At 46.9% G+C, this 26,688-nt stretch overlaps 1 protein-coding gene across 1 annotated transcript in view; it reads right to left on the bottom strand.

The window, feature by feature from the left end:
* Window positions 1–20,203, bottom strand: part of insrb (insulin receptor b) — a 69,062-nt gene extending 48,859 nt beyond the window's left edge. Inside the window, 1 exon segment of the mRNA XM_056603297.1 lies at window positions 18,835–20,203. Within this exon segment, the coding sequence (XP_056459272.1) occupies window positions 18,835–18,958 (124 nt within the window). The 5' untranslated portion in view covers window positions 18,959–20,203.
* Window positions 20,204–26,688: the final 6,485 nt, after the last annotated feature.

Below are 26,688 nucleotides of genomic sequence, written 5' to 3'. Positions count from 1 at the left end.
AACGTTGTTGTTTTTTCCCCCCCCACCCCGAGTAATGCGGAGCACATACTTTAGATGTCTTGGCAGGGCTCTGCTGACACTAAAGCATGCCAGCGGGCCATATGGGGGAAGCTGTACTGCGGCTGGGAGCTCCCTCCACAAAATGGAGTCTTGTTTTTGAACTGATGAGGGAAAGATGGCAGGAGGAAGGGAGGGGAGGGGGGGGGGTGGGGGGGGGGGGGGGGGGGGGGGGGTGGTCAAGGGTAGGGCAGTGGGGGGGGGGGCAGACTGTAACGCCATCGGGGTCGAGCCAAAAGGGCCACTGTGTCTTTAAAACAACGCGCCCTGTCCTCGCTCTCTTCCCTCCCAGGTTCGGGGAAGGGAGGGGAGCTGTATTAATCTCAAGAGCGGAGGGTGAAAAGGGTTAGAGGCAAATGGGGGCAAAAGAGAGGGGACCCGGCGAGGGGGACGGAGCTAAGGGGAGGGCTGTGTAACCGGAGCCCGGCGAGGCAGGCGGGGTGACGTAAGGGGGCCTCCGGAATGGCTGGCGATCACATGCATGAATGGAGAGCCCCTATGGCCCACTGTTACATGACAGGCTACACAGACACATACAGACAACATACAAACCGTATGAAGGGCTTATTAAGATAGCTAGCTACCGATCGGCCGATGGCATGGCCCTGAAAAGTTTACAGGTGAAGGGGAATGGCGCAGTGTGTTGATAAGTAAGTCGAGAATAAGAAGGAGAAGGGGAGAGGCAGGTGTGCAGGTGTATAAAGAGAGAGGAGAGCATCTTAGACTTCGTCTTCAGCCTTTCATAAGTCTGATGATTGGACAACCATTGGCATCAAACTTTATCATGGTATTCTGTATTCTGTGTTTACACCGTTTGAGAACAGAAAATCCAGCAACATTTTTATGAGGTTTAAACATCGATGCATAACAACTGTTGTTTAACGTGAAAGATTACAATGGGGGTGTGTGTGTGTGTGTGTGGGGGGGGGGGGGGGATGTTGTGTTTGGAGAACTCTGGCAGACAATGACAGTGACCCCTTCTATAACCCCACCCCACTGAGGGACCACCCGTACCGAGACTGCTCGGTGCTCTCACTGGCCGACGGGGCCCTCTTAATTACAATAACAACCCAATCAGCCACTAATGAGGATGTAGAGGGGGGGGGTGGGGTATTGTATAGGAGGGGAAAGGAGAATAGACCAACTGAGACACACTGTACTGTTCAATTATGGGCCATACCATTAAGGACCAGAGCATGCACTGCCAAAGGAGAGCAGAGGGACGGGCATCTCTCTCTCTCTCTCTCTCTCTCTCTCTCTCTCTCTCTCTCTCTCTCTCTCTCTCTCTCTCTCTCTCTCTCTCTCTCTCTCTCTCTCTCTCTCTCTCTCTCTCTCTCTCTCTCTCTCTCTCTCTCTCTCTCTCTCTCTCTCTCTCTCTCTCTCTCTCTCTCTCTCTCTCTCTCTCTCTCTCTTTAGCAGAGGGGGGGACAGGGGGTTTTGAGACAGACACAGAGGAAGAAAGGCTTTACGCTTTAGGCGGGAGAGGACCTTGGACGTCTCTAGGGCTGGCTTAAGACGGCCCCTCCCCCCAGGGACACGGTTCAGGATTAGGGGGATGATCAGATGGTAGCCTGATATTTGGTTTGTTTATAGATATACCGGGTAGAGTACAGGTAGCCAAATATTTTATATCATAATAACTGGCAATTAAAACAATTATTAAATCGTTGGTCAGGATCATTTTTATTTAATTTATTCAGCCAAAATGATCTATGCTTTAGCCTTTATTAGGCTATTGTAGATATAGCTTTCACGATGCCCGTTGGAAAATGCATGTGTACCATTGTTTTCTGATACACATCAGAAAACAATGGTGTGAAAGATCACCGATACCTTCCATGCAGTTTTACAGAACTATAGAGTTCTAGGGAGATTTCCTGGATTGTGGCAGTCCTACACTTCTCATATAGCGGTTGTTTATTAATTGTTTACAGCCGGGCTATATAGCAAGCCCAGTGGATTGATGCAATTTACAAAAGGGAACTATGCACCGGAACACATGCACATTGTTTTCTAAGTAAATATTGTTTTGGCACAGAGACTGCTTTTTATCTGTATTTTATGGCCTCAACAGTGCCCATAAAGTATGACAGGCAATATTGTACGTTCTTGACATCAGACTCAATCTACATCAACAGTCACTGTGGGAATCAGCAGAAACACTGGCCAGTTTGTCATCTCAACGCTGTGCATTGAAGAGTACGGATTTGAAAGGCTACGTTACAGGATGACAGTCGACCTAAGGGCACACAGCGAAAAACAGCACTATAACAGACCTGACTCTTTTCAAGCCGGGTGCGACTGAGTTCCCAGAGAAGAAACCCAAAAGGCCTCCACAAAGCCTCCATCATAACATAGCTACAATTTCAGAAAGATCCTGCTGTTTATTTATAGAATTACGTTCTCTACAGGAGCATTGAATGTGTCAATTCAATACGAATAGTAGCGGGCTGCGAGGGGCCAGAGACGGATGGCATGTGGAGAGAGTCAAACACGGCGGCAAATTGAGAAGATGAGACGGGAGGCCCGTTCTGGCCGAGTACCACCGGTATGGATTTCAGAGCGTATACTGGTTTCTGGAGCGATCGATAACCAGCAAAGTGGATACCTTGAGAGCCTATGCCCATTTTTTATTAAAACCCCCAAAATGCACGGCAATAAAAATAAACCTTTTTATTCTGTTTACTTTTTGCGAGTTTCACAACAAGACCCTTTAACACAACAATAAAAACGACAATACAACTCTGCTGAAAGGCTATTCATGATATTCTTGTGTGAAACCTGGTGTTGCTGGCGTATTAAAAGTAATGGAGGACTCAACATAGCATGCTAAAATATGTGTCCCGTCTTCGACAGCCGAGGACGGTGACGTCCCACCCTGCGACGATCAGGCCGTTATAGACCGCTCAGCGCATATGACAGCAAACTGAAGGGAGGAGGAGGAGGAGGAGGAGGAGGAGGAGGAGGAGGAGGAAGAGGAGGAAACAGCATCGTGAGACGCGAGGACCGCACGACGAACGGTGATGCTGAGGAATCGCGTGTGAGCCGTCGTGATCAACACGTACCGTCTCGCCCCTCAGAGACGAAGTCGGTCCGCGGACCGAAACGCATTGCGGACACTTTAAGAGACAGATGGAATAACGATCCTGGGAGGGGAGGAGAGACACACAGAACACAGGCTGTGTGTTTCCGCTCAGTCGATCCTTCAGCATGTTACACACCAAACCAAAAAACAAAAAAAATACGGCATCCGACGCGATGCGTGAAATGGGCGCTCTTTAAATAGTCGGGGAGACAAAAAGGCCATCGACTGGTGGCCCGGCGGGCGGAGAGTGTGTGTGCACCTGTTCCTCCGTTGGCGAGAGCCAGCCTCCCATTGACGAGCATGGGGAGGGGTGCAGGTCTGGCCTATTTATAAACAGCCTCAGGTTCCATTACAGCCGGGGCGCGCGGCCAGGCCGCGGCAGACTCTAGCGGAGGGAGAAAGGGCAGCGGCGACGCGCTGCCTCCGAGCTGCCGGACGGGCTCGCCAGTGAGAGCAGAGGGGCCCGGATCTGAGCCCCATCGGGGGGGGGGGGGGGGGGGGGCTGTACCCGCCCGAGCACCCGCCACTGGCCGACCCCTGGAGCAACCGGGCCCAACCGAGGGGAGAGGGAGACACGCACAAAGAGAAACAAGCTGATGGACGAGCAAAGAGGAGAAGAGAAAGACAGGGGAGGACGAAGTAAAGAGAGAAGAGAGAGCGAGAGCGAGAAAGGGGGCCCGGTCAGGCGCAGGGTCTTTGTCACTTGTTTTCAAACCACAACAGTCTCTCTTGTTGTTTATTATTCCGCCGATCGTGCCGTGACCTTGGAGGCGAGGCCGCCGGCAGCGAGAGGAGAGAGAGGACCAGAGGGAGAATAGAGCCGTGCGCTGAACCCACTTCTGCATGCTGTCACGACGAGTTGAAAGACGCACTCGAAGATACTCAAAAGGTTGAACAGAATAACTTTGCCGTGCAGTCAGTCTCCTTTGTTCCCCGGCGGCCCACGTCTTCGTTCAACCTGACTGGCCAACCTTGAGGTGCCTGCGTCACGAATCAATCCTTCAGTGTGGTCCGATGCAGCACAAGACAACAATTATTATGCTCCAGGGATGATTACAGTGAGATGCTGCAATATTTCATCGTATGAAGTCTCTACCCTGGCCCAAGATGTGGTAATATGTAACTCCTCATACCACAGAATTACACGCATCTCATCCTAGTTAACGGATTCCATTAATAATAGTAATTAAAAGTTAATAATTGAAACTGAAAGGGCATTACGTTGAGCCTTTCCTTCGGCAATAAGTGCATCACGGTGTGGCCGGTCTGGCCTAGAGTGTTCCAGACGCACGTCAGACTCACGTCAATGATCGGCGAGAGGCCGTTGTTAATATAATGTGAAACACGGATACGAGAGAAGGCGTTGAGACGCATGCTGTGAGTGCGGCCTGACTCACGCAGTGAACCGTGCAGTCCTATAAGAGTCATTAAGGTAAGGCCAACGCGCTCACATAGAGAGCACGCAGTCGGCGCACAGGCTGCCATCAGATCCATACTCACTCATTTTTCAAAGTGCATTCGGGAAGCCATCCAAGAGCCCTCACTTTGTTTACATCCCAGTGTATTAAGATACATGACAGAAATGTCAAAATATTTCATTCTAACTTCATGCCATATATTGGTAATATATCGGCGACATATTTTTTTCACCTTCTTCTGACAAATGTACTTATTGTGAGCCGCTTTGGATTAAAGAGTCTGCTCAATGCCCTTAATGTTAATGTTAATCCCATTGACTAAAAACCAAACGGCTTAATACACCCGAGTGGTATAAACAGCCCATTTGGTGAAACATTTGGCGATATGCAAAGCATGGCCTGAGGTACTGTCTTGATTCAAACACCTGGTTTCAACACTGACCATAGCGGAACACCGCGCAGTGTGCACACAGACACATTTCCCCTTTGTCTATAATCGTCATTGTTTTAGGAACCTCCAGTACAGGGAAGCAGTGGTTGCCCCACGCCCCACGGCCCACCGCGCTCTGAGTGCAGCCCCGGTCCTCTTCTGCGGCAGATAAGATCAGCCATTGTCTATCAGAAGTTCTCTCTCTCTCTTCACTTCCCTATTTGTCGTTCCGAAAAGCAAACCGTTTTTCGCCTTCGCTACCCTTCGCTCGCCCGATACGTCCCCAGGATGCAGTACAATGTAGTTGTAGACGTTCACACGCAAGTGGCCTCACCGCTGGTGGCCATGGAAGAGCACAATGATGGTTTGGAGACATTTCAACCCTAGCCACACCCTTCCACACTGAGGTAATTTCAAAAGATGTAAACAACTTCAAATTTTGGAGTACAGTGTCAAATTGCAAATGTTATGCTAAAGCTGTGGTTGTTTTGTTTTCCTAGGTGCACCTACTGTCAGTTCGAGTTGCTACATCTTACTACGGTTTATGAATCCGTTTGAAGTGTTACCCGGTTCGGTGGTATGCAATTTACATAAACAACACCGTGCAACAGGGTTTCACTGTAAACTAGCTACGAGATTCCCATCTGGGGAAAAAAAACAACATGGGGGAAAACCCTCAATAGCACAAACACACACACCTTCTGGCCAAACGCTCACAAAACAGCTCAACCAGGTGGTGCGGCAAACAAATAAAAAGCTGTGCATGTGGCGACAACATTCCTGAAATAGTAGCCAGGCTTTGGAGCTGAGAGAAGACAGGAACAGGAGGGGATCGTCTGCGAAGTGGACGGGGAGGTTTGAGCACAACAGTGCAAAGCAGATGGGCAGAGAGCATGCACACACGCACACACACACACACACACACACACACACACACACACACACACACACACACACACACACACACACACACACACACACACACACACACACACACACACACAAACGCACACACACACACACACACACACACACACACACACACACACACACACACACACGCACGCACACACACACACACACACACACACACACACACACACACACACACACACAAACGCGGGTGAGTAATACTGCAAAAATTCCCATGTTCCTTTTCATCTACCCACGTTACGGTGCGGCGATCTGCTCCGCGTCTTGGTGTGGTGAGCGGGGGGGGGGGGGGGGGGGGGGGCTGAGAGGCAGGCAGGCCGGGCTGCGTTCCTCTGCTCCGCTTCCAGCCACACTGCAGCAGCTGCAGGGCTTGGCCCCTTACCGACACGGCGACCCGCAAACCGGAGCACAGAGCGTGGGTCGGGATAAGCTACGGCTGGCTGCCGCTCCGGCAGCCAGCCGTCAGCCTCTGCAGGCCGCCGCCCCGGCGTCTGGCCGTGTACGTGGTTGTACGATCAAAAGTCACTGTATCAAAACGATTTGACGGCCGTACCTCGCCCGGGGATAGCAGCAGGAAGTGCTCCTCGGGCCGCACTAACTACATTGGTAATAGCACCACTTAGCTGGTCTGATTTAATGTTCTCGACGAGGAGAGCGGAGATGCATGGGAGAAGGACAACCCGAAGGGGAATATATTTAAAGCGGGAGGCTCATCGAGACAATTCTGAAACAGACTACTCCGCTCATGCCTCCAAGACGGATCTGTCTGTGGATGAATGTGGGGGTCTGGGATCCTCGCCCCCCCCCCCTGTTCAGCGGTTACCTCTGGCTTGCCTTTACACAAGCTTCCTGACCAACAGTGGTTGGCCACAATTCGATTTTAAGAGGGTGGAGCTGGACCGCAATGAAGCACGACCGCTGGAACGAAAAACCTCCCTAGATACCGTAAAAACACTGATGCTGGAACTAGGTGTGGAGGCCATGCAGGTGAGATGTGGGAGTGGCCCGGTCCTGGTAATGGTCCAGCATGCCAACACTGCCTTTGCGGCACAGTTGGCTTGACCTCCAGCTAGAAGTGTTGGTTAAAACGGTAAAATGGTCAATTTGATGCAAACCAGGGAGGATGCCCTGTGTGTGTGTGTGTGTGTGTGTGTGTGTGTGTGTGTGTGTGTGTGTGTGTGTGTGTGTGTGTGTGTGTGTGTGTGTGTGTGTGTGTGTGTGTGTGTGTGTGTGTGTGTGTGTGTGTGTGTGTGTGTGTGTGTGTGCGTGTGTGCCGAGTGAGAGAGGAAGATGAAGCAAAAATGTACAACGGATTAGACTTCATGTAGAGATGTTCAAGCAGGTGGATAGAAGGAATGGAGGAAGCAGAGTGAAGGACGACGGGACAGCCTTCGGTCCCACACATCCCATCTCTCCACATCTTCTTCACCTCTCCATCCATCCATCTCTCCCATATTTTTTTTTTTAAAATGCCACCCTGTTGTTTTGTATGCGTTTGTGTGATCTTGAACATAGTCGTCTGTGCCATTTTGTCACTAACTATAATAATACCGCACGTTAAGAAGAACTGTGGTAAAAATCCACATCATCAAGAACTACATTTGCACCCCGTCCCTTTTTGCAACCCTACAAATTAGGGGGTCTGGGGGGGTAGGGGGTCTACCTACCACATAAACACCAAAAACACAAACCCTCTTATGTTTGGTTTTCCTCCGGAACCCCGGCCAACCCCCCCCCCCCCCCCCACCACCACCCCCACCCCCACCTCACTCTGTGTGAGTTTTTCCATCTAATATTTCAACACTGAGGCACACTGATGTCGTTTCAACACTGCCCCCCCCCCCCCGCCCCGCCCCCCCCCCCCCCCCCTTCCACAGGTAACAAATCCATCTCTGTTAGCGCGTCTCTGATAGACAAGTCCAGAGCCTGTGGCCATTCCCTCGCATTGTAAAATGACCTCCATTCATTCAGTGAGGCGTGCGTCAACAAGCGCCCTCCTCACTCTAAGTACACGTCGGGAATGTCCAATACCAGTGCCTCAGAGCAGGAGACACACAAACTTTCTTTTGATCTCTGCATCACTTTCTCCTCTCTGTCTCTTTTTCTCTCTCTCCTAAAGTCTGTTGTCAGCGTGTGCATTCCCAGCAGAGTTCGACACGCTCCTTCCTCCTCACCTTCCCTCTTTCTCGCTCTCTTACTTCTCTTCCCTTTTCCTTCTCGCTCGCACTCCACCTCCCCTCCGTTTTATTTTGTTTCCCTCTCTCTCTCTCTCTCTCTCTCTCTCTCTCTCTCTCTCTCTCTCTCTCTCTCTCTCTCTCTCTCTCTCTCTCTCTCTCTCTCTCTCTCTCTCTCTCTCTCTCTCTCTCTCTCTCTCTCTCTCTCTCTCTCTCTCTCTCTCTCTCTCTCTCTCTCTCTCTCTCTCTCTCTCTCTCTCTCTCTCTCTCTCTCTCTCTCTCTCTCTCTCTCTCTCTCTCTCTCTCTCTCTCTCTCTCTCTCTCTCTCTCTCTCTCTCTCTCCCTCCCTCCCTCCCTCCCTCCCTCCCTCCCTTATCTCGGCCACTTACCAGCAGGACAACAACATGTGTCGGCTGCTAGGCAACCAGTGTGGCGGTGTGCAGAGTACAGCCATAAAGTGACCTCAACGACATGGACACATCCACAGAGAACCAAAGGGTTCTAGGAATACTAGTCTAGTACTAGTAGTAGTAGCAGTAGGAGTAGCAGCAGCAGTAGTGGTAGTAGTAGTAGTAGTAGTTGGGTAGTAGTAGTAGTAGTAGAAGAAGCAGCATTGTTAGTAGTAGCAGCAGTAGTAGTAGTAGTAGTAGTAGAAGCAGTAGTAGTAGTAGTAGTAGTAGAAGCAGGTGTAGTATTGATTGATTGATTGAAAACTTTATTTCAGACTCAGGTCCATAAATAGCACAAGACAAATACAATACAAAAATAGAAATACAAATAGTAGAAGCAGCAGTAGTAGTAGTAGTAGCAGTAGAAGCAGCAGTAGTAGTAGTAGTAGTAGTAGAAGCAGCAGTAGTAGTAGTAGTAGTAGTAGTAGAAGCAGCAGTAGTAGTAGTAGAAGCAGCAGCAGCAGCAGCAGCAGCAGCAGTAGTAGTAGTAGTAGTAGTAGTAGTAGTAGTAGTAGTAGTAGTAGAAGCAGCAGTAGTAGTAGTAGTAGTAGTAGTAGAAGCAGCAGTAGTAGTAGTAATAGAAGCAGCAGTAGTAGTAGTAGTAGTAGTAGAAGCAGCAGTAGTAGTAGTAGTAGTAGTAGTAGTAGAAGCAGCAGTAGTAGTAGTAGTAGTAGTAGTAGTAGTAGTAGAAGCAGCAGTAGTAGTAGTAGTAGAAGCAGCAGTAGTAGTAGTAGTAGTAGAAGCAGCAGTAGTAGTAGTAGTAGTAGTAGTAGTAGTAGTAGTAGTAGTAGCAGTAGTAGTAGTAGTAGAAGCAGCAGTAGTAGTAGTAGTAGTAGTAGTAGCAGTGGAGTCATGGGAGCGTACTTCAGAGAATTAAAGCATGATTCGGTGGCTGGCTGAGTTGGGTGCTCCGCCATACGGCCCAGGTTGGCCCGCGCTGGGTCGGGGTTGGTCAGGCTTACGGCCATCGTGGTTGGCACCGGCTTATTTTAGAACATCGCCACTTCACAGGCATACAAATAACAAGAAAAGGAGCATGCATGCAGGGTGCGCCTCACATTCATGCACGTATTCACCAGAGTGCGCACACGCACGCCACGCACGCACACACACGCACGCACGCACGGATGAGAGGCAGTGGAACACGTCATGTTACAGTATCCTGAAGCATTAAGATAGCAAATGTGTACAACCGTCATCTTTGTTTATCGGGAATGCAATATAGTTGTCTGATGCAGACAATATTTGTCTGATACAGACACTAATAATTCTCTTTCTTGGCTTTGAAACCGAGGAACAACTTATAAACACCACTGTTTCGGCACATTAGAACATGCATGGAAGCAGTAAACACATTACTCCTGTGACAGTGAAACCCCCTCGGAGGGATTGGATGTACCCAAACATATTTTCAGATATACACAGCAAAGCCCTGTAACTTACTGACAACAATCGCTGTCCCCGTAGTAACCCGTCGCTGACAACAATTGCTGTCACCATAGTTACCCATCGCAGTCCCCTCTCTCCAGAACAAAACACAGAGCCCCTTGCCAAAACACTTGTGTGCCACGTGTGTGTGTGTGCGTGCGCGTGCGCAAGTGTGCTCGTCAAATCAGGAGCCACACAAACACTCACACAGCATAATCAAGAGGTCCTTGTGGCGGCTTTGCTGGTGTTGATGATGATGATGTGCAGGTGTATATGCCAAGCATCAGTCGGACCCAGCTGGAGTGAGCCAGCCTCGTATAAACGAGACTAAAGCAGGCGACGATATAATAGAACATAGCAGAGTGAGAGGGACAGGGGGAGAGAGAGGTGACAAACAGATGGCATGCACACCTCTAAGAGGGTACGAGAGGGGAGGCTTTCCCATCCCATAGAGAGAAGGATTAGCAGGTTGGTGTGTGTGTGTCCGTGTCTGTGTACGTGTGTCCATGCGTTAGCCCGTGTGTGTGTGTGTGTGTGTGTACCCGTGTGTGTGTGTGTACGTGCGTGTGTGCGCGCGCCTCGGGTCTTCATGTGGAAGGCGAGTCTGCCGGCTGTGCGCATCTGCAGCGCGACAGAAAAACAAGTCAGCAGAAGAGAGTGAACCCTCTCACCCTTTTAGCGGAACAGTAGGGAGGAGGAAGAGAGGGAGGAGGAGGAGGACGACGAGGCGCGGGAGAGGGGCAGTGTCAGAAGCCGAAGGAAGGAAAGGAAGAGAACAACCCGGCTAGATGAGAAGGGGGGAGATAAAAAACTGTATGGGCCATTGACTGTATAAATCAAAGTACTTAAAAAGGTGCACCAGGCCAATGTAAAGGGGAAAAAAACAACTTTCATGCGCTATTATTCAACCTTCTCATGTGCTCTTCACTGATGACACATAGGGAGATGAAACAAACAATAACGGGGGGGGGGGGGGGGGGGGAAGAAGTACAGAGGAAGCAGGATGAGGACAAAGGATATAATTGAGTTACCATTTAGTCCTACTTATTTTAAATGTTCTTGGGTTTGGTCCTCCATAAAACACATGCCCCCTCTGCTCATTGACAACCTGAGTGAAATTACCATTTGCCCATAATTGAGAGGCAAGCAACGGGACAGTGGTACCTCAATAATGACTTTACAATCTGTCATGTAAAAGTCAAGTATGTTTACGACAGCATTGGCACTTATTGCAGTTTGGAGGGCAGCAAAAAGTTTGGCTTGTAAACATTCCTGGCGTTGCTTTAAAAGTGACTAAATTAGGCTGCATTTGCTTTTTAAATGCTGGTATCTCAAGCTTGCAACATACCTCACACACACAATCGTCAAGTCCTGCATGTTGACAGCATGTGCCTTCCGGTAATCCACGGTACAAACACTCCAAAAGGTGTGTCACACTCACTCAGATCAGCTCTTGCGTGAGTCCAATAAAACATCCCATGAACTTTGGATTCCAGCTTTGCACTCATTTTCACGTTCACACTTTCCCTTTTCCTAAATCCTAGTCTGTCTGCAGCTCCGTCCTTCAGGATTTGCTGGGACTGTGCCGATATAAGATAAAACACAAGCCGGCTTTGCGTTAGCCCGTTGCAGGATGTATATAAAAAGGAGCATGTTATGATTGCATTGGTTGAAATGTTACATCTGCCAGTGTGCTTCAAAGAACCAAAAGGTCAACAAACGGCCCAGTATTGCCTGCAAGTACGATTCTGGGTACTAGATGGCTACAATAATTGCCTAAAACAAATAACATATTTATTTTATTTCACTAAATTTACCCAATTTAATTGATTGAATTCATTATAAGATCAATACCCATGATAATTCTCTTCTAATCCATCTGTTTCCCATGAAGCATCCCATAACGCTATTCAAAGGCACTGCTGATTGTTGCTCTGGTGCGATATCATAGCATTGGGTGATTGCTGGCCGTCATAGTTATAATAATGTTCATGATTATTATAAGTAGTCAACAAATGTATCATTGACGTATGCAATTATGTGTGGTGCGCATGATTCACGTCTGGTAGTTATTTACTAACGACTTTCTAAACCCCACCATATTCATATAACAGACCTCTGAGTACATTAAGAGCATCATGGTCAGTCACATGGACACACACACACACACAGTCACACACACACACGCATATGTATGTATATATGAACCCAGGTGGGACAATGTGAAGAGACATAAGATCTACACGTCTGTCCCAACAGATAAACCCAAAACTCAACATTACCAGCCGCACAAAATATTACCTTACAAGGCGTCTCCCACAATATCAATATTTCAATGTTATCGTTCATTGTCTTTTGTGGTATGGTGTCACGAATTGTCTACATCACCCGAGTTCACTCAAGCAAAAAGCATGACCTAAAATGTGCTTTGGCGGGGGAGAGGAGGGGGGGGGGGGGGGGGGTCAGAAAGAGCTACGTCTTATATCGCCTCCTTCAGAAATGTAAGCAGATATTGTTTCATCAATAATACACTAGTAGTCGGCGAGCGTCTACAGTGGCTTCATCACCAAATCAGTCTGCTGCAGTCATCTAGGGGTGGAGGGGGGGGTTCCGACAGCACCCCATGCTAATCCCTGCATTACAGCCACGGCTCAAACAGAATATTACAGTGCCAAGTCGCCAACAGTTAAAATAGAGCAGGTCCAAACAGCAACACGGCCCATCGAATAAGATGGTTGCAGTGTGCCGTAATGGCACTTGGTGTGTGTTTACTTGAAATGTGTGTGTATGTGTGTGTACGTGCGTGCATGTGTGTGTGTGTGTATGTGTACATGTGTGTATGTGTGTGTGTCAGGAAACACACAACTGTAGTAGGCAGGAGGTTTATATTAAATACTTTGTAGGATTCTATCAGAATTGCAATCGTGTTTACTGTTCACTCTAGTATAGTGATCGGTTCTGGGAATAAAAAAAACACACAATCACATTCAAAAGACCAAGCATGACAGTATCACACAAAACAATAACATTAACGCACACAATGTCCAAACAGAAGGAAAAGGTGCATCTTGAGTTTAGCATTGTGATGCCATCCCTCTGCCGGTTGGTCTGCCTGCCTCCTTTACTTGCTCCTGTGAGAGTCCATGTTAATCATATGACACTGGGATCGCTGGACTTCTGGTTGTCAGTGCGAGATTTCTGTGGGACTTTTATTCAGGTAAATAGAAGTAAGTGCTAGGGATGCAAATTATCGAGTAATTCATTAATCGATAGTTGTTTCATCTTATCGATCGATGATCGATTAATTGATAAGCGGCAATTCTTCTGAGAAGCTGAATTTCCTTCTGAATGTGACACATTTAGGTGGTAATTCAACAAAGTCGTTTAGTTGTTGTACTTTAGAATACTTCCACATATTGTGCATTTGGCGTCTTTGTCGTCATTAACCAACTTAAAGTGGCTCCATACTGCACTCCGTCCTGCCGTGTTCCAATACCCGTACTGTCCGTACTTACTAGCCAAAATTTGAGTACGAAGTACTCCAATTCAGATCCGGCGAAAAGAAGTATACTTCAAGGACCCGGATGCCGTACTCAAAACGGGCTAATCGTGAAGTGTGGATCGAAGGACACTCCCCGTACTCAACGGCAGCTGTCACGTTAAAATTGTACCGGGGGCGAAAATTGTACCGGCCTACGTCATCGTTTGTTTACATCCTGACAACCTGACAACCTGCCCTGCAAAAGACGACGCGATGCAGAAAACATGTTTCCAAACGACGAAATAACATAATACAGATAGCGGATCGCTATCTGAATTATGATAGATAGCGATAACACTTGTTTTTACTTTATATTTGTATTGTATTTAATTGTTTAATCGAAACAATAAAGAAAATTGCCCGCGAAACGGGCGATCGCGTCAAATGACGCGTCAAATCAAGTAGGAAGGTTCTTGAACATTCTAGACTATGAAACCTGCTTAAAACACTCAGTTTACTAGCTAAATTCGATTAAACAATTCAATACAATGCAAATATAAAGTAAAAACAAGTGTTTTCTAGCGATCCGTTATCTGTATTATGTTTCAAGAACCCTCCTACGTCATTTGACGCGATCGCCCGTTTCGCGGGCAAAACATTTGTCATTTGACGCGATCGCCCGTTTCGCGGGCAATTTTTTTTATTGTTTCGATTAAACAATTAAATACAATACAAATATAAAGTAAAAACAAGTGTTATCACTATCTATCATAATACAGATAGCGATCCGCTATCTGTATTATGTTATTTCGTCGTTTGGAAACATGTTTTCTGCATCGCGTCGTCTGTTGCAGGGCAGGTTGTCAGGATGTAAACAAACGATGACGTAGGCCGGTACAATTTTCGCCCCCGGTACAATTTTAACGTGACACAGCCATAATGGTGCGTTCGAGTATTCTCTGCGAGCCGACTCGGATCTCGGATCGGACGCCACGCCCACACTAAAATCGTTTTATTATGTTTTGAGCGTAGGTCGTCGGAGAAAAACATGGACGCCACCCGGAAAGCTATTGTTGCGGTAGCATTGGCCGACTACTACTACTATTTTCATTTATATTATTTCAGGACTACGAAATAATATAAATGAAACGGTGCGTTTTCACCATACGAAAACGCAGCCATTTCAACTTCTACAATTTTCACTTCATTTCATGTTTCAATGTATCTTCTGCATATGTAAGTTATTACAGCAATACGAGTGATTGAAATTGCGATTTAAACCACCAAAGCGGTCCAAACACAATGAAAACGGTTCACTGAATGTCACACTGGGCGCATCCATTTTCAATTCTATCTCGGAAGCCTCGCTCGGTCACCGCTGAGTTCAAACGAGATGGCGAGATCGACTTCCGAGGAAAAGGGGCGTGTTTGTGCGTGTCGCTAGGCAACGTCCTCGGAGCTCCGAGACGGATGGATATTAAAACGCACCAATAGCTACGTAGCAGAAGAGGCGGAGCCAGGCTGAGCCAAAGTCGGCGCATTTTCCACATAGCCTGCATTAATATAGTCATTTTGTAGTTTTTATAGCTTTTTATAGCTGCTAGGCGTAAAGAGTTCACCGTTCAAAGCGGGATGTTTATTGCGGGGGAGGAGCCACGGCGGCAGTCGTGATCGTAATTTCCGGTTAGTGCACCACGGAGTACTCGATTTGGAACAGCACTCGCATCTGAAAAATGTACGTAGTAGCCAGTGCGGATAGTATACTTCCTTTAAGTATACTCATGGAAGTACGGGTATTGGAACACGGCCCTGCTTTGCTTGTGTTCCCGCTTGTGTTCCCGCGTGTGCGTCAAGTACGTCTGGCGTCAAGTGCGCCCTCACGTGGACGGTTGGGGAATTACGGGTTAAAATGCGATTAATTGCAAGTAATTTATTTTAATCGAGTAATCTCTTATCGACAATTAATCGATAATCGATTAATTGTTTGCATCCCTAGTAAGTGCTACAACAAATGACACAATTTTCTTCTTGAAAAAGCGGTACCGCTGGTGTACATAGTGTGTATTTAGACGGCACGACATGGCTATATTGAGAAAGAAAATGGTGCTTTTTGAGCCTTAATCCTCAAAACAAGGTATCCAGAATGGTTGTATATATGTCACTAAAGCAAGTTTGGTTCAATTGAGTGTGTAGACTATAACCATTATTTGCTGGTAAAAAAGTTTTTCTCTGTTTTGTTTGTTTTTCTATTCGGCTTATAGGTGTGTTTAATTAATCCTTAGCTATGTGAAAGTTATCAAGATCTAATAAAGCCCTTTCTGGAATATACAATTTAATATTTCTGTGCAACTATTAGCATATGAAGAAAAGAAAAGCATAGTATCAAAACGACACAGTATAATGCAGTATAAACATGCTATGCTACGTTGCTGAATCAGCCAACACTGGACTCAGGTAAATATGCTCCAAGACTGTACTGTTCTCACTTCGACAACACATCAAAAGGCAATTCATTGAGGGAGTCAAAGGTCAGGTGGTGTTTTTCTTCTGACATTGGTAACACTGTCGAGGTGCTTTAGGAAACACTGCTTCACACACACACACACACACACACACACACACACACACACACACACACACACACACACACACACACACACACACACACACACACACACACACACACACACACACACACACACACACACACACACACACACACACACACACAAGTGAACAAACAAGATAAAGAAAATGCTTGGCAAGCAGTAAGAAGTTGAAAGGGGGAGCCTACTTTTAGAGATAAAGGAACCCCTCCGACAGAACCTTTCCACCAACAGTAGCCGAGATAGCTCTTCTGGACAACACCACAAACACATGACACCCAACGGGTGGGGAGTGGTTTCTGACCTGACCAAGAACCCAGTAGAAATCTATAGACAGTACTGTAGCTGCCGTTTCACCGACAAGACACTGGCCTAGCATGGATTCCTCTAAACTAAATAATTTGGCGGTACATCTTAAAACAACAAGTGCAGAGTTAAAAGCATAAAAATAATCAACTACAGGAATCCATGACATGGGTGCGGGAAAACAAGAGACAGGAGAACCAGAGGCTGAAGTTTGGACAGCATTAAGCAGCTCCAGAGCTGTCCATTCACAGGCAAGGCCGTTCAGAAGCTTGGGCCCTTCTACAACAGCACTCAAGAAAACAGACACCTGAGTTTACTGAAAACATTGGGAACGCTCATGGATCGGAAGGGTGCTAGTAAGAAGCCAAGCACTGAGTTAATGAGAATGTATACACCGTGGTCTCTCTCCCTTAGCCTCTCCCTCTCTCTCTCTCTCTCCTACAGGGTGGGCCACTTCAAACACATTCCAATCCATGCAAAGTATTGTGGGAAAATGCCACTGTTCGCTTCAGTGAAGGGTGCCTAAGGATTCCAAATAGCCAACGAAGAGGCTGCCATACACCGACACCAAAAGACACGCATCACACATACAACCGTCTCAAGTTTTCTTTTTGCTTATGTTTTTAATCGCTTGTTAGTTGTGTTCTACTATCCAGCACAAGAGCCATACCAATATTGATCTTCTGTTTCCCTTCCAACCCTACGTACCATAGGTCTGAAAGTGCCAGTTTAAAAGCTGTACATACACAGGAGGCGACATACACATATGCACAACGACACACTGAATCGCACACAAACACACACACACCCTCGCCTTTCAAAAAGAGCATTTCATGAGCCTGAGAGAGGAACAAGAAGGGGGCATGGCTCTCAGTTGCACAACTTGTTTTTCGCTAGTTATCCAAGGAAAGAAGACAGCTCAGTGGTTTCCTCTGAGAGCTGATTACCGAGATTAAAACCTTCACACAAACATTTCCTCCATCAGAACCAACCAAGTCCACCACCCGTTAAAAGAAGGCAATGTTACATTATTCAGCCTGCTGTCAGAAAATCACGGTCAATGTGGGTTTACGATAACGTGTGGATTCAGAAGGAAATTGTTGACGTATTTTTGGTGGTTGTTTGTCTTTTCCCCACCCTAAGGCATAGCAGCCCTAGTGTGTTAAGTAAAGTTACTTCCAAGGAATTGAGTATTGACATGTGCTCCATTCCCTCAAAGAGATACCAGTAGACCTGTATTCAGAGACCCTCTTTCTCAAGCCCCTGCCTCCTGATCGACCCTGAAGTAAATAGCCATAACATGGCAAAAGCAGCTTGTAATTACGCAAATGGCAATTAAAAGTCAGGCAGTGTTACTGCATATATAATCAATTCATCAATTGTGTTCATCATTTAAAATGGTTACTATCAACGTCGATGTGGACATGTATTGAAAAGTGCTTAATGGGAGGTTATTTATGGAACAGTCTAATAGGTTCTTCTGCATGACCACCGCTATACATCCAGTCCGATAGTTAAAATAAATAAAATGAAGAAATTATATAAATTAACGTTGCTGTAGAATGGTGTTCGTTTAAACACCGCTTAAATAATCGTTTTCCCACTCAAACAATTCCATCGCTAACATAAACACAGAAATACACGTAACAGGGCAATGGATGCCGATTATTTACTACGCTGTCAGTGCAGTATATTAATTGGAAATCGCGTTCATTGATACACTTCGCACCGTGATAGTAATCCCTGGCAGAGGACGTTATGATAGCCCTCGTTTCGGACGCGTGTTAAAGTGTATCACGGGGGGGGCTTATCCGCCCCTTATAACGGGGATTTCGAGAACTTCCGAAGACGAGTGTGTGTGTGTGCGCTACATTTGTTTACGTTTCTGGCGAGAGCAACGTGCGCGTGTGTTGTTGCGCCTTGTTGTCGCCGTGAGAGGCCTAGCGGTGCTGACGGGCGCCAGGCGAATCCTGCAACTCCCAGTTTAGATCCGCTGCAACAGACCCCTCTCGTCCAGTCACGACGACTAATCTGGCCCTGGGGCTGATGCATCCACGACAGGCCTCAATAATATATCTTTAAGGAGAGGGGCGGGGCTAAGGTATTCTTAAATAACTTTACCAGGGAATACAAATGAAAGGCTGTGTGTCAACAAGTAGTGGCTTGTTGTTAATTACAGGAATAAGACCTCAAAAGCATACAACAGGGGGAATATACCTGCAGTGTCAAACAGTAACTTCCTCTCTGGGGACGAGTTTTGGTTCTGCGCTGATAATAAATATCTATTCACCATAATGTATTCGTTTTACCTCAATGAAATGCAAATGAGGACGCTTCGTTTAGCCCTTTTCGTATTGGCACTACTTATCGTTCTACCAATGTGTGCATTCGTTATTTCTCCTGTTGATAATGCAGTTTAATCATATGCAGCAATTTAAACTTGCAAGAACGAAAAAAGTATACTTACTTTCGCCATTCAATAGTCCAGCCTGGCATGCAATGCAGATGCACACTACAATAAACACACTTGGTGTTTGCGGTTTAAACGTCCAGCATCCCATGTTGCCTTTCCAGGTGATTTCCTCTTGCATAAGTTCATAAAAAATCGACGACTAAAGAAAAAACGTCCTTTTATAATAGGTATGTTATAATAACAAAACGTATAAAAATCCAAATGTGTTTTAATACACTGGCAAAAAAAGATGGTGTTGCCCCCCCCTAAAGGGGCCGGGGTCCAACGTGGTTGTATTATGATTTAAAACGATGGGAGTTTGATGAGACCCTTACAAAAGTCCGACCACTTAAATAACGTGGTCTTGGGTTCTGGCGAAACAAGTGCGGATAAAAAGCTTCATGTTCCATAAGCGCACAAGGTAGTTGTCTTTCATCTGTTTATCACAGCGTACCGGAGGATCCAGGAAAACAGATCCAGTTCGCCGAGGAGATCTGCGAGGAATACCCGACTGCGAGCCGTTCGACACGGGTTCACTCCATGGCAAGTATGCCCTGCTCCAGTCAACTACTTTCTCCAAACGAACAGTCAAAACCCCAAGTCCAAAAGCGGTGAGTTGTAGTAAGGAGCACGATCTCACTTCAACGAAGCCCAGTGTTTTGGGTCGTAAGTTGGTAATAACACCAAATTAGAAACCAGCGTTGACTGTTGTTAAGTTGTTGTTGTTGTTGTTGTTTTGTTTAAGTCCACAGGTCTCTCGTGTATCTCACGTATTTGCTGTAGTGTCCCGTCCTGTTTTTTCCTCGCTGGAGCTCACCTTTCCAAGATGCGAACCCGCCGATGTGTCCACATCACCGAGGTGGTGTTGGAGTACGTGCAGGGAAACGTGCTGCCGGGGGATCGCTTCCCCGACGACCTTCCTCTGAACTCCTTCACCCCGCTGACCACGCCGGCGCGGACCGATGGACAACCCGGTGGGAAACGCACAAAAAAGGGACTCGGCGGTGGAAAAACCCTGTTCGTTTAATGAACCACGGCCGATCTGATCAACTGTTAAAAATAATAAGCGGCAGTGTGTCGGAAAGTGAGAAAAGTCGACACCACGCCGCCCGTCTTTTTCAGATTAGCTGAGGGGGGGGGCGAAGCAGCTAGCTAACAGCAAACGTGGTCTCTGTGCTGACGATATAGTTAAAGTAAATGTACCGTCTCCGACAGTCCAAGGATGAGGTAAACAAAGGTATAAGCCTAAAAAGACGGCCAATGAGGAAACTTCTATTCCCGTTGAAGCGGTACCTCTCCCATCAGGTTCCCCCCTTTCGTCTCTAATGGGTCTCCACCAGTAAACAAGTCCTGCCAGTCAGCTGCTGGGGCACGCTCGGTGCGCCGCAAAGCCCGGACTGGATCACCGTCAAAGCCCGTAAAGAAATACGGATTCGGACTGTCTGCGCTACCAAAAGCACACTGCCAACTATAAATCAAGCGATATGTCTTATGTAAAGATTCGTCGGTATACGTTTGAAGTCGTTTATATTAGGCTTTCATGTTCAAATCTGTTTATCGTATAGTGTATATTTTTTGGAAATACTTTATATCACGATTTCAAATTCAGAGTTCTTCTAAGTTTATCGTGGCATTGGAGGTTGGACGTTGCATGACGGACGAGTTGGAGCGACCTCGACTGTAAATCAACACAGTATGGATCGTTTCATCATGTGGAGATGCATATGAAATGCATTTGAATTATTCACTTTCAAGTGAATCAACCGCAGTTCACGTTTGCGTTATATCTGTTTACAACCATGTGGCAGGTTATTCCCGTTCAATAGTGACGCAACTACAAACTAGAGACGACACATGTGGAGCTGGGACGCACAGCCCCAGCAGCTTAGCATAACAAACATCCTTGTAATAAACCCGGCTCTCATGATGGGATATCGGGCTGCACACAGTGAGCCAGTAGCCTTGTAGTATGTTCTTTCACCTGGCAGCCGTTTTGTGGTATTAAGAATATCTTCTTTTTGATTTGTGTTCTTTGATGTCGATATTGAGAGGTGAGTGTAAACGGATCAAAACAGAAGGATCCTCACTTATCCACTTCACTTTACAGCGTCTCACTTTGGCAGAATCCTCTTGTTTCCATTGGACAGAATAAATAATATCTATAATAAATTAGGAAGTTAGTAGTTATTAGTATTAATAGTATTGTTATTCACATTTACATAAACTGAATTATTTCCTTTTGACTGATTAAAAAAGTCTTTCATCTGTACTATATCTGAGTTGTACATTTTTTTTAGTTTTTTTCGAGAAAGACAAATATTCGAAGACAAAAGGGATCGACAAAGGCGAACGACACACTGCACATTAAATATTTTCACTGGGCAAATTCAACTTTATGGCAAAAAACATGTCATGTATGCATCTCCTGCTTAAACGGGTGTACACAGAATAGCTGGAAGTGGTTTGTTGTTTGAATCACGTTCTTTCATCACTACACACAACCTAAAGCTTTTAAAATGAACGAATGACCGGGACGTACCCAAAAAGCTGACCATCTTCCACTGCCCCACATGGGCAGTCCACCCACAGTGCTGGAGGAGAAACACGCCGGCAGACACACGGACCCTGGGTTCACCAGCCTGCATGTTTCTCATGGATTGGGCCACTCCCAGAAAGGGCCTCCATTAGGGTAACACAGGGGCCCATCGTCAGAAACAAGCCGTTGAATCGCACAGAACGACCACCGGTTGGCACTCAAGGCATTGGGGGTTCCTCTGATGAGACTTTTTTCGCACCATTCTCCACACTACATTTATTCTAACATAAAACACCATTACAAGCGACTCTGAGTCCTAGAAAAGCGCTATATAAATCAAATTTAATATTATTATTATTACACATGATACGTATCCTATAGGTTTAGCAATAGCCTATAGCTGTAGCCATCAGCCTCCATCCAAGGCTGGAAGACCTTCATTGCCCGCTCTCCTCATGGCCTCTATTAGGTCCTCTAAGTATCTCTCTGCCATCGCTCTCTGGAGCCATTCTGCACTCAGGAGAAAAACATATCCTGCTAATTGGAATTCATTATAAAAATGAAAGCGGATCATCGATTCATTTTTACTTAAAGCACACACAACACACTTATACACATGCACACGCACTCGTGCACACACATACACGCGTGCACACACAGACACACACGCGCTGCTCCACACTGCTCCTTAATATGTTTGAATGAGCGGTAAGTCTCTCCTTTGTTGATATGGAAGACTTGGTAATAAGCTGCCTAGGGAGCCAGGATGCCTGTTTGTGTGTGTGTGTGTGTGTGTGTGTGTGTGTGTGTGTGTGTGTGTGTGTGTGTGTGTGTGTGTGTGTGTGTGTGTGTGTGTGTGTGTGTGTGTGTGTGTGTGTGTGTGTGTGTGTGTGTGTGTGTGTATGAGAGCAAGCTTGTCCATGAGTGTTTGTTTGTGTGTGTGCATGTGCATTACACCCCTATGTGCATTTATGTGTGTATGTGTGTGGTTGCGCGCGTGTGTGTGTTTCTCCACCAGGAGCTAACCAGACAGAGTGTTGTGTGGGTGTGGGTGTTTGTGTGCGTGTGTGTAGATGTGCAATAACACCACTATGTGTGCATTGATGTGTGTGTGTGTGTGTGTGTGTGTGTGTGTGTGTGTCTGTGTCTGTGTCTGTGTGTGCGTGTGCGTGTGCGTGTGTGTGTGTGTGCTAGTGATTATATGTAAGCAATGTTGTCTCTTAGGCTGAACATCTCTTAAGTTGAGGTGCTCAGCCCCCCAGCCAGAATCTCCCAAAACATATCCAAGGAGGAAAAGGTGGAGAGAAAGAAGCGAGGAAGAGAGAGACAGACAGAGATTCCCCTCATGTACTCCAGCTTTAAACACAAGGGAAGAGTCATCCGTTGCAGATTGGCATGTGACAGTGTGTCGTTATGGATACATGGGAACAGGGTGTTCACCGATAACACACATACACGCGCACACGCCCAACCCCCCACACACACACACACACACACACACACATACACTCATTCCACTCACACAAGGAAGTATATCGTTTCCATCTGCAGAGTGTATCGGTTTGGAAATACTTGCGTGATGTAATTGTCACAATTGAAACTGGCTATGCTGAGCCACATGATAAATGATTGACACAAATGGAGTGCACAATGTGGAACACACACACACACACCCGCACACACACACACACACACACACACACACACACACACACACACACACACACAGCCTATCCCTTCAGGTGCGTAGTTGTGGGCCAATGCACACTCTGGATAGCAGCCTTGGCTCTGCTGTGTTAAGTCCTTGAGTAAAATACTTTCAAAACACAGTGTGTAAAAATTGGATTAAAAAACACCACGAAGAAACGGTACACTGGCCAATTGTTGAGTTGTTAGTTATGGCCTAATCTTTTGAAGAGATGACCAGGCATTTAATTTTCTACAATTTAATGGCAAAAAAACGACAAAAAGTGACTATTATCTTTATTTAGGTATGTATTTCCCCTTACTAACAATCAATCATGACCGGAACAGGGTTTTTTGCTGTATGAAAAAGTTGGACATAACTGATGCAAGGTCAATGACTGGAACACAGGTTTTTCTTCGAGGAAAGCAATAATTGCGGAGTGCTGACAATGTGGACAGACATCAGCATAAGCCATCGGAGAGACGGACTAAGCCCCGGAGGGAACACCATCACAACATGCATGGCTTAACACCACGATTATGTGCCCTGTGATATCGGATACAGATATCCGATAACACTCACACATACAAGACGCATCCCATAAGCCATGACGATAACGTCTACTTTTGGACCCTAAAATTGATCCGTTGGCCTCCTGGCTGTCTGTCTGTCGTCAGTCTGTCTCTCTCCCTTCCTCTCCCTTTCTATCTCATTCTCTCCGTCTCTCTCCGTCTCTCTCTGTCTGTCTCTCTCTCCCTCTCCCTCTCTCTCTCTCCCATCAAACAGATCTCAAATATAATGAACACTTTTATTCGCTGCTGTTTAAATGACAGATTTGTGTACGTCAAATATGAAGGATGTGAGACATAACATTTTTTTAAAAAGTGCCAGGGTATTTCTTAACAGACATCCCCTCTTTTCTCACAACTGCTGATCAATCGATTTTGCATCTAAGCTCCCATGTCAAGATGCAAGGTCTTCAGCTTGATTTATTCTTTGGCATCGACGACTCGCTGGAAGTAGGCCTACATGGTGGGTGTCTACTCTATCTGCGTGCCATCCTCCGCCATAACTCACGTGCACCGCTGCTAAGATGGAACTCCACCGTCGGGGACACAGCCTTCAAAACAGCCCAAAACCCGGCGGGCTTGGCTAGGGTTTTGGGGTGCATTAACGCCGGCTGTGAAACAACAGATCGGAGATAGAATGCAGATAGTTGGGGCAGCTCGCAAGTATCCTCATTCCACACAAGATCGTAAGATCATTAATGAAATTGGGGCGGGAAATCCTTTCGAGTTGTGTGGAATCACAGACGTAGGATAGATAAACGCGAGCCACAGACCCCCGCGGCCATTAATAACGCTGCTTACTCAAAAGGACCACCTGACCGCTAGCTGTAGGCCAAGGTAATTCCTCTCCCAAGGCCAGCCAAATCCGCCCCAAAAAGGGGAGCACCTTCACCCCTCCCATGGGAGAAACCTGAACCCCGGGGTTCACAGACTCCTGTGAGACCTGCTTTCCCACACACGGGGACGCAGATGTATCTACCGACTGATTGGGCCGGCGAGGTCACCCTCCGCAGGGCGCTCTGTCTGCCATCCTCGCCGTCCTCACGGTCACTCAGCACACTGCCCCCCCCCCCACCACCACCACCACCACCACCACCACCACCAACCTCCTCCTCCCCTCCCCCCCTCCTTTCCTACAGCCCGACCACAACCACTGCCATGCCCATGACTACCAAAATCCATCCCATAAAACAGGTGTCTGTGCTCAACTGTTTGGCTTTCTTGCCCGATCACGCTGTAGTCCTACACTCTAATATGCATCTGAATTATGAATGATTTTTTGAGCAATGATAAGGGGAAAGAGGGAGGCTGGAGAGAGAAGGGATTTGGGGGAGAGATGTGTGTGTGGGGGGGGGGGGGGGGGGGCTTTGAACCGGAGACAGTGAGATGCACTGAGAGAGAGCGAGAGAGCGACTGAGAGAGAGAGAGATAGAGCCATTGAGGGACAGACAGAGAGATAATGAGAGAAATCCAGAGACAGAGAGAGAGAGAGAGAGAGAGAGAGAGAGAGAGAGAGAGAGAGAGAGAGAGAGAGAGAGAGAGAGAGAGAGAGAGAGAGAGAGAGAGAGAGAGAGAGAGAGAGACAGAGAGAGAGAGAGAGAGAGAGAGACAGAGAGACAGAGAGGGAAGGAATAGTCAATGTCAGGGCAGTGTCGCACACCCCAGTCTCAGGGGAGCAGTATGTGACCCTGTGTGTCTTCAGGAAGACACACCCCCCCCCCACCACACTTCCTCTCATCCTGACAATTTCAGGGCAATGTTGTTTTGCTGCATCCTTTTGCACCAGAACATGTGTACACTATGCACTCCCACACACACACACACACACACACACACACACACACACACACACACACACACACACACACACACACACACACACACACACACACACACACACACACACACACACACACGCATTAGGAAGTATCACGTGTTCGACACACTGGGGGGGCTCTCCTGCGAGCGACATGCCAACGTTTTGTGTTGCAGATAGCAGAGACCCTGCGGTCCGCCAGAGCGACACAATCTCATTCTCCACCGCTGGTATCCTGTAACGAAGATACAAGCCCCCTCCTGTTGCTCGTCAACCAGGGATCCCTCCCGTCCACCCACCGTCAGGGCCCCAGTGAAACCGCCAGTCGTTGGTACGTCTGCGGGGGTCGTCCGTTCATTGCCCACGCCGCTACAAGTGGAAATCTGAAGCAGAGCCGCTTCTAAGCGCAAGAAGTCTCCCTGAGAAGATTAATCGCGGTATGGATTAATATTCGTGGTTTGTACATCGTACTAGTTCCTCGAAGCAAACATGACATAATCCCTTTGTTTCATGAAAAGAAAGGTTCAATACAAGGTTGTCGAATGTTTTTTGAGTCACACTTGAGTCAGCCTGTGCCACGTCTGTGGACTGAAGCACTGCGATAAACGTGTTCGCCTGGATTGTTTGTATTGGATCCCTTTGAGCATCGATTTCTTGGAAACAACAATTGGTTGCAGTCGGTGACATATGTGTTCATAAGATAAAACACATAAGATAGAACACAGTGTGTTCTGTGCATGCAGCACAATAGCCGTTCAGTACTTTCAGTACTACTTTACCTAGGTTAGTACTCACCGAGACTAACCTAGGTAAAGTATAAAGGGCAAAATAAACCTCATGAATGAACATACAAAACTGCTCCTGCTAAGGATGGTGGTGGGTAAAAGTGAATTGATTATTATTACATTGTCATTCTACTGACCGAATGGAGTAAAATCTAAGATAACAAGCACCCTATCCAGTGGATTGGGCGTGAGACGGAACCACATAAACAACACACAGACACATTCCTTCTCAACGTAAGCCCTTTAAATGGTGCTCGCAGCCTGAGGAGGGTCAAAGGGCACACCGTGTCAGTGTCTGGGGATAAAGGCAGTAGCGTTTGTATCGGTGTTCATACCGGGAACACCGAGGCCTCTGGATTCACACCACCCGTTCTGGATGTCGCCGACAACGCGTCCGAGGTGAGACCTATACTGCTTCTTCTGGAATCGTTCTCACCGCACGCCTTTTTAACATGATATTATCAGCAGCTCTTGCC

This window comes from Gadus chalcogrammus, chromosome 12, assembly GCF_026213295.1.
Source record: "Gadus chalcogrammus isolate NIFS_2021 chromosome 12, NIFS_Gcha_1.0, whole genome shotgun sequence".
NCBI lineage: Eukaryota > Metazoa > Chordata > Actinopteri > Gadiformes > Gadidae > Gadus > Gadus chalcogrammus.
This window is presented reverse-complemented; position numbering and strand designations above follow the sequence as displayed.